General features: G+C 35.8%; 1 protein-coding gene across 2 annotated transcripts in view; it reads right to left on the minus strand.

Moving 5' to 3' along the window:
- LOC118200767 (putative elongation factor 1-delta) overlaps positions 1-19,044 on the minus strand; it is a 56,021-nt gene that overhangs the window by 14,647 nt on the left and 22,330 nt on the right. Inside the window, exons 3-4 of one of the 2 annotated variants that reach the window (XM_035372733.2) lie at positions 7,768-7,839; positions 773-860 (exon numbers count right to left, since the gene is read on the minus strand). In XM_035372733.2, the coding sequence (XP_035228624.1) occupies positions 773-860; positions 7,768-7,839 (160 nt within the window). The remainder of the gene's footprint in view (positions 1-772; positions 861-7,767; positions 7,840-19,044) is intronic. The other variant, XM_035372734.2, reaches the window with a different exon arrangement.

Genomic DNA, 19,044 nt, shown 5'->3' on the forward strand with positions numbered 1-19,044 from the left:
ACTCAATTTTGATTGAAATCCAAAACTACATTAAATCTGAGTAAGCAAATTTTATTTTCAGACTGTTTTCGCAAGATACTTCAGTTAAACTCCGTTTATCTCCTGAAATAAAGTCCTGGGGAGCTTAAGAATGAAAAGGATTTTGGATCAATGTAAATTTCTTGCATATCTTCTGCAAAGAATTTTGCAAACCAGTCAGTGAGCTAGCAATTCTTTTCTAAGAGCGAATTTAATAGAAATTGTGTACTGTCGCAATGCTCAAAAACAATTTTGAGCATGTCATTCAATTTTTCTTATCCACAACTGGAATTTTCTTTTAAATGCTGAAATCTTTTCTAGAAGACTCAAGATGCCCATATCATGCCCTGTAGGTTCAAGACATTTATTTTGTCAAATATGTCGGTCACATTGATGTTTGTTTCACCAAAATGTCTAGTGATTGATCACACGACCTTCCTCTTGCAGAAAAGTGTGAATTTCTTGATGCAGCTGATGCGCAAGGCAAGATGTTGTGATGCAAAAGCCATCCTGAGCTGCAAGAGTATAGCAAAGATATGTATTTAGAGGTAGTAACTATGCTATTCAGAGGGTTAAAAACTAAAAAGATGTTTATAAATGCTTTCAGTTATAATAGCTTTCATATCATTATACCTGAATAACCAAATTTACATCTAACTGAAATAAGGATAGAAAACCATTTTTATGCACTTTTTGTAAAAAAATTTTATTCCTCATCAATTCAGCATAAATGTAAAAAAATTATTGTACTAACGTTTCCTGAATTTTTCTGATTCTTCTTCTAACTTCTCTACTCTTTTCAAAAGTGTCGAGCTCTGATCTTCCAAACTTCCAACATCAGTCTATCAAAAATCAGCCAAGATTTAGAATAAAATAATACATTAAATATTTACAAGCAAGAAAATTTACCAATGAATGTCTGGGACTAAAGAAATTCTATAATAAAGCAGTCTTCCTTAATTATAATTGGTATTTCAATCAACTTGCATATTTAATGATAACTTGCTCTTTAAAATAAAATCGGGAACAAAATATTACAATACTTTCAGATATAAACTATGATTAGTAAAAACTTATATAAACTTAACAGTTTAAAATATAGACCAGATTAAAATTTTCAAATGGTATTCTATCATAAATTCTGTGTGTGAATTCACAATGTATCTTTAGCCTCTGTTTTGATTAAAATGAAAATATAAAATAGGCTATTCATGCATAGATACTTACAAGCATTTTACTCACTACAGTTGGTACACACAGACTGGTTACAGTAATATCACAATCTAAAAAAATATTTTTTTTAAGAACTTGTAGACATTATGTAGTTTTCTAAAGCAGGTGAGATGAAAAATGAGCAACGCCTTCGCCGGGACTCAAATCATGGGCCTCGCGAATACGCACCGAGTGTGCTGACCTCTACTCTACAAAGGCATGCTAAGAAGGTGGGAGAAATACTTTATATACTCCCCCTTTTAAAAGGCAGCTGGAGATTAGGGGACCCTATCACCAAATCCTGGTGGTGGAGAATCATACACCACCCTTTTAGTTCGGGCGTCACTGTAATGTCATTAGGTTATTTTGAAGCTGGAGACATGAAAAATGAGCAATGCCTTTGCCGGGAATCGAACCACGAGCCTCTCAAATATGCGCCGAATGTACTAACCACTACACTACGAAGGCATGCTAATAAAACTAAGTGAAAATACTCTAGGGAATAATTAAGAAGTGAAGAATACTCTGGAATATACTAATCTCCTTGGAAAAATTGCAACAAGAATAAAGGAGCATTTTGATACATGTGTCACGTTTATCGATACATTATTTATATTATGGCCTATTTATTAGCCTTTAAGCCACAGGGGAAAGGCAAGTTCAATGACATAACTATATGCAAGCATGCCTTGGTTACAAATGAAAAAAAAATGTTCCATAGCTGTTACAGGTTACTGGAATACACTAATCTCTCTGGGAAAACTAAAGTGACAATAAAGGAATGTTTTCCTCCATATGCCACTTTTACTGACTAAAATACTATGGCCTTTATATTAACTTTTATGCAACATGAAAGGCAAGTTCAATGGCATAACAATTGTACGCTAGCACTTTTTGATTACAAATGAAAACAAGTTCCATAACTGTTATAGGTACCTATTTCAGTATTTAGAATGAAAATAACTAGTAATTCTTTGTGAACTAGTACTTCTGTGTTAGTAATAGTGTATTTTACCTTTTTGTATTTCTTAAGGGACTTTTTTTTTTGGAACACTTTTACCACCCAAAATTACAACTACAAATATTTATATTAATGTGTACAGAATATTTAGAAAATAGATGTATACTTTAAAATGAAAAGTACTGAGTAATTTATGTACATTCTGTGAAATAATCTGCGAGAAAAACTAAAAATATTAACACTGCTTTCCATTGTCCATTTCTAAGCCACAAATACACTGGTTATCATAAATTAAGGAAAAATCACAATTACTGAAAAAGTTACATGTAGAATTTTATGAAACTAACCCACAATGTACAACATGTAGTAAGGTATCAAAGAACATAAAAATAAATTACCAGACAATTATGGTAGTATAGAAATTAGCACATGTATAAAATGAACAAATCGAAGGTGTCGGTTTGCTATAGGAAAAGTACCTTCAATATGGAATATGGTTTCCTCTAGAAGCAATACAGCACATACAGCGATGCGTTATGCTTTCAATCATGTGATTTATCAGTTCCAGAGGAAGCGAGAGCCATTGCTCTTGCAAAGCAGTTGCAAGCATGGCAAGGGTGTGAGGGGGTGGATTGAGAGCAGTTAGACGTCTCTCTAAAGCATCCCAAACGTGCTCGATAGGATTCAAGTCTGGAGATCGAGCTGGCCACTCCATGCGCGTAATTGTTTCCTGTTGAAGATAATCATCTACAATGCGAGCCCTGTGTGGTCTTGCGTTATCATTCTGTAACAGGAAAGCATCACCTATTGCCCAGGCACATGGGCACACATAAGCATCAAGGATGTCATCTCTATAAACCGGAGCATTCACGGTTTCTGTTGGAAGGACATTGAGGTCTGAGCGTCTACCCAAAGAGATGCCACCCAAAACACAGACACTGCCTCTTCCGTATGCATCTCTAACGGATGTTTGATGGATGATAACGGGTTCCAGGTTCTCTCCATATCAAATAACGCCTACTATCGCTTTCTAGACTAAACCTGGACTCATCCGTAAAGAGAACAGCCCTCCACTGATCAGTCGTCCAGTGAACATGTTTTCGTGCCTACCGCAAACAGTCTCTCCTATGGCGTGACGAGAGCGACACGCAAATGGCTGGTCGTCTCGCATACAGATCACCTTCATGAAGCCTTCTACGCACAAGTTGACGTTGATACCAACCTTCCGGTGGCTGCAGCAAGGGAGGATTTAAGAAGAGTCAGAGCGGTTCTATTCCTTCGCGCACATGTCAAATATCGGTCATCGGTGGTCGTCGTAGCAGTTTGCCGTCCTTGGCTTAACCTCCTAGATACCAAATCTGTGGTTTGAAATCGCCTACAAAGTCTATGAACCACAGAAGGACTCACATTTAGCCATCTGGCCACTTCTGTTTGACTTTATCCTGCCTCTAGTCTCCCAATGGCTCTCCATCGTAGTTCTGCAGGCAAATGATGCCTGGAGGTCATTGTTACGAATTAGCTATCTCAGATTTCTGATGTCACTATCACAGTGAAATATGTGGGCTTGCTCTCAAACATGGACTTTTATTCTCCTCGCAGATGACGTATTCCGAGTGCAGCGCCATTAATTTGCATATTGCAGTTTTACTCAGTTACTATTACTTGGCAACATATTCAAATTTTACACGGTTTGGCTTATTTTTGAGGGAGTTATCGACATTTTTGTGATTTTTCCTTAATTTATGATAACCAGTGTATTAAGTTTAGGCGCACTGCTTGGTGCATTCCAACATAAAAAAACGGTAACCAAAAACGTTCTTGCCGTTTCTGATATGACATTGGAACAGTGAACCCCAACATAAATATAGCTGCCAAATCTGGTGATGAAGTAGTTAGGCATTGACCAAGTCCAGACATCGACAAAGAATATAAAAGTGCACTGCATCGGTACTTCAAGCATAACTCACACAGTGACTGATTAAAATGGACGCGTCAAAGGTGCTTGTTCGGAGTTGTTTGATTTTAAAGTGGGCATGTTAGCAGCAGAATCAAGTCCCCGAATTTGCCAGGCCTATGGAGATGATGCCATTAACAAACGAACCGCTAGGTGCAATGGTTCCAGAAGTTCAGGTCAGGGGATATGCCTCTTAGCAATGACCACGCAGAAATAGGTCACAATTGCTGGACGATGAGGCCCTGAGAGCAGCCATAGAGAGTGACAGTAGCCAAACATGTGGTGAGCTTGCTGCACACTTCCAGGTATTTTGATGAAACGATCACACTCCATTTGCACTGCATAGGAAAAGCACACAAGCTGAGGAAGTGGGTACCCCACTCACTGTCCGATGGAAGCAAGGAACAGTGTGTCGGCCTGTTTGTCATTGCTTACTCGGCACCACAATGCATCCAGATTTGATCGAGTACTCACCAGCAAGGAAAAGTGGGCCCAGTATGACACACCCAGGTGTTTCAGACATTGGTTGTCACCATGGGACCCAGCGCCTCACACCGTGAGACCTTCTCCTCATCCACGCAAGATCATGCTCTGTATCTGGTGGACTAATCGCCAAGTTGTGCACTATGAGCTGCTCCCAGTAGGCCACACTATCACGACAGGCCTGTACTCACAGCAGTTGGAATGTGTGCATCAGGAACTGATGCATGAAGAGCCAGCATTGGTCAGTCATAATGGTGTACATGAGAATGAGGGGCTGCATGTGGCTCGGGAGACCAGGGATATCATTCAGCGACTGGGCTGGGAGTCACTACCCCATCCACCATACTCCTGAGACCTCGTGCCAACAGACTACCACTTGTTCCATCCCCTTGACAACCATCTAGGTGGAAAATCCCTCAACAACCGGCCAAACCTCAAAAAAGCCCTCACAGACTTCTTTGTGTCCAAGATTCCCGAGTTTTATCGCAATGGCATTGCACAGCTAGCCACTCATTGGCAAAAGGCATTGGATGCTGATGATTACTTTGAGGGTTAGCAGTAATTATTACTTGTTTTATGACTTTTTCTTTCCGACTGTCCAAATCGGCAGGAACTTTCTTGGTTATCATGTTAAAGCACACTTTACTTGCATTGAGAGCCTGCGTTTCCTGAAAATTATCACTTATCAATATTATTATAAATTATTTAATGGTCTATTTGATTATGGCATTAAGTAATTTAGGCCTATCTGCCTGAGGAAAAGGATGCCTTTGTGGAAGTCTTTATAAGAGAAACTGGCTCATATACTTGCTACACATAGGGAAAATCATAAAAACATATGCAACCAGCCTGTTTGCCAGGATTCAAAACCTGGACCGAACTACTAGTGTTCAGAGACTTTACTGTTTGGCCTCTGGTGTGTGCGTACTTAAGAGAATACCACAAAAATATTTGGTTCTCAAGTAAACATTACAATACTTCCACGACACAATTTCTTCAAAAAGAACTTGCATGTCAGGAACTTTAGTAAGAGTATTGTGTGACCCTATGTGAACATCTTGAAAAGATGCATTTCTTATTAATTTCATTCTACCTTTTTCTATAAAAATTTCATCAACAGAAAGTTTATCCAGTGAGGCAGCTTCCTGTTCAGATTCACTCTGATGGTCACTTTCCCCAGTATTTTGTTTTTTGGTTTGAATCAACTCCCTTGCAATCTGCTTTGATGCTAGCAAAAGCCTTCAATCACTGCTATTTGCATTCACAGCTCATTTTGCAAATCACCACTCCTAATGTAACAACTGAAGTGTTAATAGGTACCATAATGAAATACTCAGCCAAAGTAAGATAGCTTTCTTGCAGAGCGGGCTTACGGTTGCCATAAAATGGCAAAGGAAGGCAGGGTTGCCCTATTTGGTGAGAAATCGCTAATTTGACGACGTATGGCCATATGCCATAGACAGATGGAGAACCTTCTAGAACGAGTTCTTACCAGTTTGGTCTACAATGTTCTTGAATGCAGGCCAAAAGCTATATAATAACTGCCTGTATGCAGAGTAGCAGTGTGTGTTTCATGAGAGTCTTAGTCAATAATGAGTCTATCGAGTGTCTCGTAGTCTATCGATTTTTATTGTCAGTCTACTGTCGAGTTGGTGCATCGTTGCGTGTATTGCGAATTGTAGTGTGGAGAGTCTCTTGAGAGAGTTTCGAGAACGACTGAACGAGTCGATAGCTGCACTCTAGTGCTTTGCCGTGAAGCTTGTCTTCACCATTATAGCCTGAAGACTGCGTGTTGCTGATTGTTTCAGCAAGTTTCTTGTAGTTTTTCGACGACTGTAAACATGTTTTGGGAGCTGTCCTGAGTAATATTGGCTAATAAACTGTGTTTCATTCTTCATCAAGTGTTGTCATCAATCACTCCAAATCCACCAACCCGTGCAAAACTTAACAGTACATAGGGTAAAATCGTTCACACACTATATCCTCTATAAAAAGCAGATAAGAAAATTATTTTGAAATACTTTTCACTGACTATTGGTTAAATTACCTTGAAAGATACATTTATAGCGAGAGGTAATAAATAATGTACTTTTATTTATTTGAAATCCTTTCTGGCAGGTCTAGTTTGTATAGCAAAGACATAAACATATGGGTTCAAAATATACTCTTATTCTTGACTGATTTTACCTCCAAACCTAGTGTTTGAATTATTCTTTCTATAACATATCGCATATTTTACCACGAATGATGATTGACGAACTTGAAATCTAACATGACACTCATCATAATCAATTTAATTCAAACTATATAAACACACCAGCAATTCTCTAGCAAAGAGTTTTCCAGCTACAAGATTGTATACCTATTGAGATATAGGTTTGAACCTTCCCAATTCTATTAAGATATCAAGAATAACCATTTTTCTATTATGACATTACTGTAGCTACCATGCAATGTGTGTAACCAAGAGAAATAATTACCTAGCATCTTCAAACACAACTTTAATTACATATCTGCAATAACTAGCATAATCTTTACTCTGGATATAAGAGCAAAATATCTGCATATTGTCAGTAGTCGGCCATATTTGTTTTTGAAGCAATAAAACTTCTTTAAACAATTCTTTCTGCTTGATCTTTTCAAGAATGACCTCTTATTACCTGTTATTTTTTACAATGGGAAGTTGTGTACCTTGTGTAAATATGAGAACGCAGCATTTATTTGATGACACAGAAAAATGTGCTTTATTTCACACTTTTCTTTCATGCATACTTATTTAATGCTACAGGAAGGAATATTAAATACTGAAAAATAAAACTACACTTGTTAGTTAATTTAAGCACATTTCAATATTCACCTTGATATAATATCAAAGCCACTTATTACCTCCAAAACACATACACCAAAAAAAGCTACTATGATAAACAAAATTATAAAACTTTAGTCTTTGAAATCAATATTTGTATCATAAATTTATATAGAGTTAAAAATTAAAGCTATTCATATGGAGAAACTTAAGATAAAATATATTTTTTAATATCTGTACATTGATACACATGCATACATATACATACATAAAAAAAAGCATTCTACTAATGCAACAGTAACTTTTGCAAGCAAAAGCAAAATCATTACTCACAGATTTTAGAAAATTTTGAATTTTCTGACGAGCATGTGCTATTTCACTAGCCAGTGAGTACTGTAAGACATCCTAGCATGGAAAAAAGAGGACAGGGATGTTATCTCATGCAGCTTATAGTTAATAAGAATCTATTATTATTAGTAAAAGCATGACATTTACTTACACAGTTTTTTTATTAAGGGTTAAGTTTCAGCAAAAATGCACCAGAATAATTAAAACAATATACACCCAATGATTCAATAACCTTTACCACCACTTTACTTACAGCTGCAATAACGTGAATTATTAGTCTGCAGTCCATCTCCCTTGCATCTAATTTTTAAGAGAATGTTTAAAGCTGTTTACTGATAAAAAAAAGTTTTCATTTTAATCATGTTCATTAAAAATACATCAACCTACCAAGCATAAAAATCAGAAGTACGAAAATTCTCTCAGTAAAAAATAATTCTTAAATAAAAATACATTGAAAGACTTTTTAAATAATGAACACATTTAAAAAAACACTGGCGCTTCCACAAAGCACAACAGACATTATTCATGCACAGCATTTCCTTGATGAAATAATACATAACATTTAAGATTTTAGAAAGTGTATATGCATTTTACTTTCTCAGAGACATAACTAAATCCAAAGCTCAAAGCACATGAAACAAGCACTGCTTAGTAATGAGATAAATGCAAACAGCTTCACTCCTGCTTTGTGCTCATCAGTAATATAGACCACCTAAGGCACTATGGCTCAATGGAGAACAGGTACATGATATTTTCAGACAAACGATTGTTCCCACACCCACAACAGTAACATGCTGTAAAATCTCACTGATGAAATGGCCTTTGTTTCCTTTCATAGGTAATCTAAAGAAAAATCAAGAAACTTCAGACACCAGAAATAAGGTTTCTGAGTGCAAATAACAAAATATATTAAGCTACACTACATAAAAATGAGAATTTAACAAATATCAGAAAATTGTGAAAATATTATAAATCAAGTTGGTAGAAGCCTAATCAAAAACCAAGCCAGAACCTCTGCTCTAATATCTCCCTTGAAACTCAAATAGAAGTCCAATAAAAAATGAAGCTGGAATCTCTGCTGTAATACTTCCCTTGGAAGGCACTTTGAAGGCATTAGTTTCAATGAGAAAATTTGCACCATTCTATATTCAGAACTTTTAATTAAACATACATTCACATTTCAATACAACTATTAGTAAGTGATAGATGCAAAAAATAGTTTGCCAGATAAAATGCTATGACAACTAGCCCTGGTGCAAAGCACAAGATCTGTGGCACAAAAATTCTTACCTCTGGTGCAATCATCTATTGTTCAGATTGAGGACAATTTGTTGAGGACATTTTTTACAAACAGATAATATTAAGAATGTGTTTAGTTATCACTCGCCACAATCTGCAGTTATCTTCCTTCACAAAGTGATTCTTGACTGAATGAACAAAAAAAAAAAAAAAAAAAAAAAAAAAAAACAGGCAGCCCAGTATACTAGAGTTAAGAATCTGCACAATCTGGTCTTTAACCCATGTGCGCATCATATCTGCCTGATAGTACACGCAGCATTGTGAGTACAGTGGAACTGACAAAATTTGGGACCTAGTTCAGTACCAAATATAACTATTGGAATGAAATGGAGATGGCAAGAATATCTGGCCAACACTCCTGAGATGTGTTGACCACATGCTTCTTGCTGCAATTGCAAGAACTAATTTTATGCTAGAGTATAAGAAGGCAAAACAACTGCACCAAAGTAAAACAGAATATTACTTTAGCTGATGACATAAGCATATGTAGATGAACTAGCTACATAAAAGACTGCATGAGAATTACGTTTATTGATCTATACTGAAAGCTACAAAAATAAGAGACATGATAATCCCCTGCATTTACACAATGTCACATTCTACCTTTATACCAAGGGACTAAATACAAGTAGAGAAAGCAATATGTGACAGGCACAAATAATAGTACAAAGAACAATTTGCAACTGCTTTCTCAAATCTTGCAATGGAAATTGTAACCTAGAAGATGAAAAACACTCAGGCAAACCCTGAGTTATAGATGAGGATACCCCCTTATACAAGTAAGGTCCTATTCTGCCAAATATAGGATTAAACAGGAATTCCACCAATATCTGTTAAAACACTGTTTCATCAAATCTACTTTTTACAAATATCTCTATAAGCATAGTTATTATATGAACTTATATGATACATGGCTTTACTTCACATAATTCAAATAAAAGAAATATGCTTCAAACTTCTGAAATGCAAGAAAACTTTTTGAGAAGACATGGCTGGTAATAGCAAATGGATCATTTACAATAACGTAGATAAGAAATCTTATTGCTACAGCACAGTGACACACATTCTTAAAAGGAAAGCAATGCAATTCAAAATAGCAGGTGCAAAGTGTTTCGTTTTGCAATAGACTGCAACCTCTAAAACAGGACTTATAAACTGACATGTGTTTAAATCTATCACCACATATAGGCAAACATACCTGTCTGTTACTTCCAAGGTTGCTGACAGAAAACGTGCATTGCTGGCAGGTAGCGTACACGTCACCAGCTTGTTAAACAATTCACAGATAGCATTATGGAGAAATAAGTATAATGCACAATAAGCCAAATGGTGTGCATTCATGTTGTGGTGCATCTATTACTGAAGGAAGTAAAGCAGAAGTATCCAACAGATGACATAGTTCCAACATACCTTGATAAGCGTTTTTACATGGAAGTTATTAACCCTATTGGAGCAATGAAAATCTCTACCAGCAACATCTCAAAAATTCAAGACAACATTGGCAAATATGTCTCTTGAGATAGGTGATGCAATGGAACACAAAGTGGCATAAATTCGCCACATCAAATTTCAGAAGGTTTCAGAAGTCCTGCAATTCATTACCGCCATTTAAGGAAGTAGCTCTCCCAGTTTTAAACCAGTACATATTTTCTTCGTCTAAAATTCTCCTTCCATTCAGACAAACTTAAGCAGCATATGCAATGCTTGTATCTGCGAGTCTAGTACCATTATATGCATTACATATGCCAATCCATGGCTGTAAATACTGCTGTTACAAGCACCATTTTATGCACTCTGTTTTAGAGTTTGTGGTTTAGTGTGAAATGCCAGACTTTAACACCAGTAGTTTTGTTACATGCTTAACCCTTTGACATGCGGTGCTCACGCCCTGAAACCACCAAATTATCGAATATTTTTCTCCTCTTCCTTCCGAAATTTTTGAGTGAAAATCAATTGATTACTGATCTTTTACCTCTAAATAACACAAAATGACTGCAAAATCATACAGGTTTTAAGTCTTAGTACTTCAAATCGGATGCCTTTTAAAATTCGTTTTCAATGAGACAAAATAACATCCTTTTATTAATATAAACAACTTTTTAAATTTCAAACATTATTCATTGCACATCATGATTTCTATCATAAACAATAAAAAATAGCAATAATTAAACTGCATATATAAAAAAACCCTCTATACATATCGCATTTGCTTTGTGGTTTCAGGGCGCGACCGCTTCACCACTTGAGCATTGTGTCACAATGCTCTAGAGGCTTGGTGGTCGCACCTTGAAACCACTGCTCTTCACAATGGCGTTTGCTTGCTTCTCAAATAGAAATGTTTATTTTTACCCAGATATAGATAAGGGGTTTTGAAACCACAGAGTTATTTTATTACTAGACAATACATGCACCTGCCCAGAAAAAAGGTCTTTCTTCTCCAGAGACTTTTCTCTGATCTCAACACACTTGCTTCCCAAGCTAGTATTGTGATTTTATAAATTATTTCCTGTGGATTAAATTTAATGTAAATATACTTTGCTGTAATTAAAAATAGAAATCACCTAAAGTTTCATTTAAATTAAAAATATTTTCTGAATATTTTGGGACAAAATACGAATAAAATAAGTATGAATGAGAAACAAATGCTTCGTATCAAAGCCAAAAAGAGCAAGCCCCCCCCCATTAACATAAAAAAACCACAAATTTCATGTGCCAGATGAAAAGAAAGTAAATAATGCTGGACCAGTGAAATTTAGATCCAATCAGTGTACATTTTTGTAGCACAAGGAAAGACCAAGTTATTTTTACTATTATTTTAGATACTCATAGAAGAAGATGCATGTGGCGAAACGTGCAATGTGGGCATGCATGTATCAAAAAGACAAAACATGCTTTAAACAGTGTCACAAAAAATATTCGTTCTTTGAAATTAAAAAAAAAAAAAAAACACCGAGTCTTTTTTTTTAATCCTTATTTTACTGAGTTTTTTAATCTATGTAGCCAAATGTCCTTATTATGTAGGTACTTATACTTTCACTACTATAGAAAAATTACATAAATGTTTATTTTTAAATTTTTTCTGACGATTCACTTGGTAAAATAATGTAAAAAATATATATATTATGCAATTCCTACATGCATTTTTTAAAAAATTTGTAAATTTCGTCATTTATTGGAAACGCGCATGGAGAGAGGTAATTTTTTTTCCCTACTACCTAGGTAAGTTTCAAAGTCCTAGACGTGCGGTGGTTAACAATGGGCAAGAGTAGATTTTTTTTAATTCATATATTATTTGTCTCTAGGATCATAATATTCAATTTCTAGAGTTTTTAGTTAAAAAAATTATAAAAATAATATTGCACGCATCAAAGGGTTAATACTTGTATTGTGGTGATTATTATAAAAAAAGTCCTAGCAACACCTAAAGAGGACTACATTCAAGGATTTTATTTGGTAATCAGTAAAACTATAAAGGCAAATTTCACTACCAACTAATTTTACTACCAATATCAACCAAGTAATATGAATAGCATCCAGCTGAACATTTCATTGGCATACATTTTAGCATAGATGATAGTCAGATCGTGTAGTCTTCTAAAAGTTTAACTTTTTAAAGATATACAGAAGTTGGAAATCAGGTAGTTTATCTTGCATACAAGGTAGGATTCAAAAGTTCCCGGACTGAGTCTATAAAGTAAAAAATATTATGAATTAAATTGCAGAAAAACATCCTCCTTCGAAATAACATCCTTGTGCAACAACACACTTTTGCAGTGCCTGTAAAGTTAATCGAATAATGTCTGGAATCCATATTTGGCCATGACCTTTAATTCAGACTGCGATGCACATTTAACTTCATCTGAAGATTGAAATCGATGACCCTGCAAGCGTTTTGCCAGTTCAGGATATAGGAAGAAATCGCAGGATGTGAGATCAGGTGAGTAAGGAGGACGAGGCAAAACAGTTGTTTTCATTTTTGTAAGAAAGTCATTGGCAAGTAGGGATCGGTGAGCAGGAGCGTTGTCATGCGACAGCACCCAGGACTACTCAGCTCACATTTTTGGTCTCTTCTTCCAGATCGACCCACGCTAACGACGTAGAGTTCTTTGTTTAGAGGTGCGTCTTTCAGGGTTAAATTCCAGATGCACAATGCCCTGGATATCGAAGAATGCCTCTAGCGAGCTTGGTTTGCAGGTCATACAAAATACACCATTTCTCGTCTCCAGCTACAACTATGCCAAAGTAGGGAAGGATCTTTGTCAACAGCCGAGATTAAGTCTTCCGCCATTTCCATTCAAATTCCCTTTTGGTCTACGTTTAATATGAGGGGAACGATGATTTGAAACACCCTATACATGTTAAGATCCTTAGTCAGCATTCGCTGACGTGGCCTCTGATATCCCAAGTGATTCTACTATTTGGCAAATTATTTGCTGCCTGTTCGCACATACCGCTGCAGACACCTTTTTTAATGTTTACATTTGTGTGCAAAGTCACGGGACGGCCACAGTGTTCGTTGTCTTCAGCACTTTCCCAGCCTTCTCTGAAACGACGATGCAACTCAAAATCTTGCGTTCTCGATAATGTTTCACTTCCATACACATGCTTCGACATTTTGAAAGTCTCCGTAGCACTCTCCCAAACGAACACAAAATTTGATATTGATTCTGTTTAACTGACACTATTTCTTTCTATTGCCAGTTACTAAATGCACCTGCCTACAAAAAACACCGTCGCCGCGAGCTTTCAACCACGTGATTTAGAACAAACCACTTTTAGAAAAGGTGAAGAACGTAGTAATACAAAAATGCTCTCGTAGTCTCACTACTGCAAATAATTTTCATCTTATAGACTCAGTCCAGGAACTTTCGAATCCTACAATGTACTTCTTCCAGATATGTTTTCAGATTCCTTCAAAATTGCCTCAATCCTTCAAGTGTTTTGATTGTATTAACCATGAAATTTATTTCCCTTCTACATATACTTTTTTTAATATAGAAAAAATTAATTTATTGAGCAAAGCAAATAAATGAAAAAAAAAAAACCAATGTAATAAACATATAAAAATACAGAATTTCACGCTTGGGTGTAAAATGCTACAAAATGTATTAAAATGGTTATAATACAAATTTCAAATATTTGAACTGCATCATAAAAATTTTACATCACATTTTTCCACTAAAACCAGCAATATTTAGGGAGGACAATCTTCAGCCGAAGTGATAGATGTAAACATTATACATATCTGTATCATGAAATAAACATGGTATATATTCTTCGGACACTTTTTCAAATCTTAATACCTAAAATTTTAAACATATATGTGTGTGTGCGTATTGCAAGCAAATATTAGCCCTCGAGGGTAGCCTTCCATAAAAGTAAAAAGAAATATAAATATCATAAAGAACTTTTATAATTTTGCTTGCTTTTCTAATTTTTTTATAGCAGCACTGGCACCAATAAGTGGATTTTTTTTTTAAATTTATTTCCTTTTTTACATTTTTTGTATTACACTGCTTGACAGAAAAAAATGCTACATCATGCAAGAATGATGAAACAAACTTTGTGCGTAGATAATGAAATACTTGACAAATGATTTTATTTTCACACATTTACAAAGATAAGGCACTTATACAGAACATCAATAAAATATTGCACTACCCATCCTAACGCATTCAGTTTTTGTTGAGTCACCTTTCCAGTAGGAGGTCGAGCATTATCGTGGTGGAACACAATTCCTTTTCTGGATCCGCATTAATTGTTTTTCCCTGTTTCACCAATTCGTAGTACACTGGAATTTTCCTGTCCCACCACAAACAAAGCAGTACTTTTCATCGATGGACACTTGGTTTTGGAACTGTTGCTGAAGATGTTCCTGGTTTGCAATAAGATTTTTTTCTCTTAATATTCTCATAGAGAATCCACTTTTCATCTCCAGTAACCAGCCTGTCCAAAAACGGCTCCACATTGTGTTTAATCAGATGTGATGAACACATTCTTACACGATCAGACAAATTCTTTTCTGTTTAATTCAGGTGGAACCCAAACACTTTGCTTTAATACAAACCCAAGAGATTTAATGTGATCTCTTACAGTTGTATGATGAACGCCAAACTCTTCTGCAATTTCTCAACTTGTTAAATGTGAATTATTTTCCAACATGGATCGCAAAACATCATTATCGATCTTGGATGGTCGTCCAGATCGATCACTTTCTTGAAGGCTCAGATCCCCGGAACGAAATTTGCTAAACCATCTTTGACAAGTATGAACATTTACAATATCTTTTCCAAATACCGCACATAAATTTTTACATGCAGCCGATGCGTTGCTTCCTTTTTGGAATTCACACAAAATTCAGTGTCGTAAATGCACTTTATTTACTGACATGTTTTTCACTTTAAATATCACAAGTAAATGATGAACGGTAAAAAAATGACTCCTTTTATATTATACAGCAGCTGAAAAATCAAAAAAAAAAAAAAAAAATCCGAATGACTCACTAGGCAGATTTTTTTTTTTTTTATTTTATTAAATTTAAAATACAACAGAACTTTCCCTCCAACCCGTTACACTATACAGAAGCAGAACTTCCTCCTGATCTGTTCCTTTCCCACACAATACTAAAGAAAAAACTGTGCTTGCAGCTTTGTATCATTTGAATCATAAAATACTGAAACTACAAATGCAAAACAGATTTCTAAATGCAACTATTGGCCAAAACACATGACTAGAAACTTCCAGATTGCTAAAAAAATGTGCTTTTCAGAAAATCTTATTTCGTTTCATATCAGTAGGTACAAAAAGGCATTGCATATCTGCATTCAGGGAGCGCCAAGCAGTGCACAGCCATGTATTTATGCTGTTGAAAAACAGCATTCTAAGGTATCCTGAGACAGAAAGAAAAAATGCAGCACATTATCAACATATCAGTATCTTCATAATGTATGCCTGTAATGCACACTAGAGGTTAATAGCAATTAGCATAAATGACATTCCAAATTACTATTATTATAAGTTGATGGGCCATGTGCCACTCAAAAATAATACATGCATCTGCCTGATAGACACTTTGCCTAGATACCATCAGAACATAACTGAATCAACATTTACGACGCAGATGCAAAATTCAGTGTTGAAGTGCCAATCGGAGATACATACAAATTTGCTGCAATACCATTTCAAATGTTCATAATGATGTCTAGCTGTTAACCGCTTAACTGCCACAGGTGTGTATAGTACATACGTCTTGCTCAGCGGATGCATTAACTGCCCCAGGCATATATATATAAGCCCTTCCAAAATACTATCATCTGCTTTGCGCAACTACCAGTAAAATTATTTGCAAAGCTCTGGAATGGAACAACACAATGACCTTGACAGACTTTGCAAAGGAGGATACTATTTCAGAGAAGAGGGGCAGAGGAATTGAAGAAGGGGGGTGTTTCTGAAATGGTGAAAGTAATGACTTAGCTTAAAACATATTTTTTTTTTAATCCTGTGTCTTCCGTTTTTGTCTACTGTTTGTAGTAGGTACTTTTTTTACGAATATATCTGACAGCAATGACTAATGTTTGCACGGTTATTGCTCGTGTTTCTGTTTGGGTAAGGGTAAAGCATATTCTTTTTATTCTATTCTGCGCTTTTCTTTTTTGTTTACTGTTTGTAGTAGATGCTTTTTTTACAAAAATGTCTGACAGTGAAATGAATTATTACTTTCTGTCATCTTCAGGATCAGAAACCTAAGAATACGATATTACATCAGATGAAGAGGATTGCAACTATTCTCTGAAATGTGCTTGACCTTAGGTACGACTTGATATGAAAAACCTGCTATGCCGCCTCTTCGCTTTCCATTTAGGTATACTGATTTTACAAGGCATAACACCAAAATTTAATATTACACTTTACTGGTCTAAAAGTAAATTGATCGAAACTCCATTTTTTAGGATCTCTTTTATTATACACCATGGTCAGAATTAAAACACCCATACTCTGAGCTTTCTATACGTCGAACTACCGAGTGTGAAGGCTCAAAAATTGTCGAACATACTATTCAAGACATGGGGAAACGGATTACGTGGGAAAAAAAGACAGTCCTAGAAACACCAACAGATGGCACTGTACAACAGAAAATACATTGTAAAGACACAACATACACATTTGTAACACATTTTATTCGAACGTACCAAACATTCATATCACAAGGACCTTATTGATACAGGGAAAGCTGCTTAATATGGTTCCCTTCTTTCAGATGTAAAATCTGCAGCCTGTGGACAGCTTGTTCAACTGTGGATCGTAATTGGTCGATTGACATGCTTCTCATATGCAGAGTGATAGTGTCTCTCAAATGTGACAAGGTTACCAGATGATCATGTTAAGCAAGGTTTAACCCCCCAGGAAAAAATCACAGGGATTAAGATCTGGAGAATGTGATGGCCAGGTTGTCGGAAACACACAACTAATTACTCTATCATTAGTAAAATGTTGCTGATGAAACTGCTGTACACAAAGTCAAATGTGTCGAAGTGCTCTATCTTGCATAAAAGTAATTGAATCAAGACATTGGTGCTGTTGCATTTTGGGTACAACAAAATTTTCGAGCATGTTTACATACCTCCTGGCCGCCGCGGAGCATGTCACGGGGCCACTGTGCTTAGCCTCTTTGGAAAAGAAACGTTGCAGAATAAATGTGGCTGTGAATTCACACCAGACTAACTTTCGGTGAGTGAAATGGAATCTCTTGGAAGGTATGGGGATTCTCTGTGTCCTAAACGCAACACTTATGAGAGTTAACTGTTCCACTTAAATGGAAATGTGCTTCATCAATCCATAGAATCTGCTGTGGCCATGATGCATCAACTTCAACTCTAGACAGAAGTGTTAATGTAAAGGTCAGTCGATTCTTCCTATTGATGGGCAACAACTGCTGATTATGATGAATTTTGTACAGGTAAAAATGCACCATTTTCATTTTTTTCTTCATCTTGTGAAAATAAACAGTTGACAACAAAACTTGCACTTTTCCCCCCTAATACATCACATTACAACGTGTGCCTGTATTAAAAAAATAGTGCCACTTACAATGTTATCCATTGATTGTTCAACAATAGCGGTGGCAACATCTTCAACGACATCTGAACGAGTCGATTTTGCGTCCTCAACCTGTTCAAGTCTAAGATCTCCAGTTTTCTTGAATTGAGTGATCATTCTCTTGAGAGCTTGTGGAAGTAATATTCCTTTGTGTAAGCTCTTAAGTCAACGAAACTCTTGAAGTGCAGCTGCATTATTTTCTTTGCTTTCGTAAAACAATTTCACAATCAAAACGCGTGCTGGAAGCGTGACACAGCCATTGCTGATAAGAATAATATTTTCCCAGTTTTATTCCCAGAAGAGTAGCTGCGAACCAGGCTTTTATGCACATTTTTGTGCTCACAGTGCGAAATCGCAGTTGCAATGACAGTTTAACTTCCTTCGCATTCTTAACTTTTTTTTTTTTTTTTTTAATATCAGCAATAGTAATGAAAAAGGAAAAATTCCATACCACATGTGTTTGTCATTATTTATGCCTTTTCAGCATATTTTCTGTTGTACAACGCCATCTATCGGTTTTTCTATATCTAATTTTTTTCACGTAATCTATCTCCCCATGTCTTGAATAGTATATTCAACAATTTTGGAGCCTTAACACTCAGTAGTTCGATATATAGAGAGCTCAGAGTAGGAGTGTTTTAATTCTGACCACCTTGTACATCTTTTTTATTATACAAACATCATTTTTATTATACTTGCATCTTTTTTATTATACTTTTATTCTAAACATTTTATATTTTCATTTTTTTCTTTATTTTGTGAAAATAAACAGTTGACAGCAAAACTTGCACTTTATTTTCCTCCTAATACATCGCATAACCATGCATGCTCGTGTTAAAAAAAAAAGTGGCACTGGGGAACGAATCT

Source organism: Stegodyphus dumicola, chromosome X2, assembly GCF_044657685.1.
Source record: "Stegodyphus dumicola isolate Sdum_Otavi_A_Nest chromosome X2, ASM4465768v1".
NCBI classification, from domain to species: Eukaryota; Metazoa; Arthropoda; class Arachnida; order Araneae; family Eresidae; genus Stegodyphus; species Stegodyphus dumicola.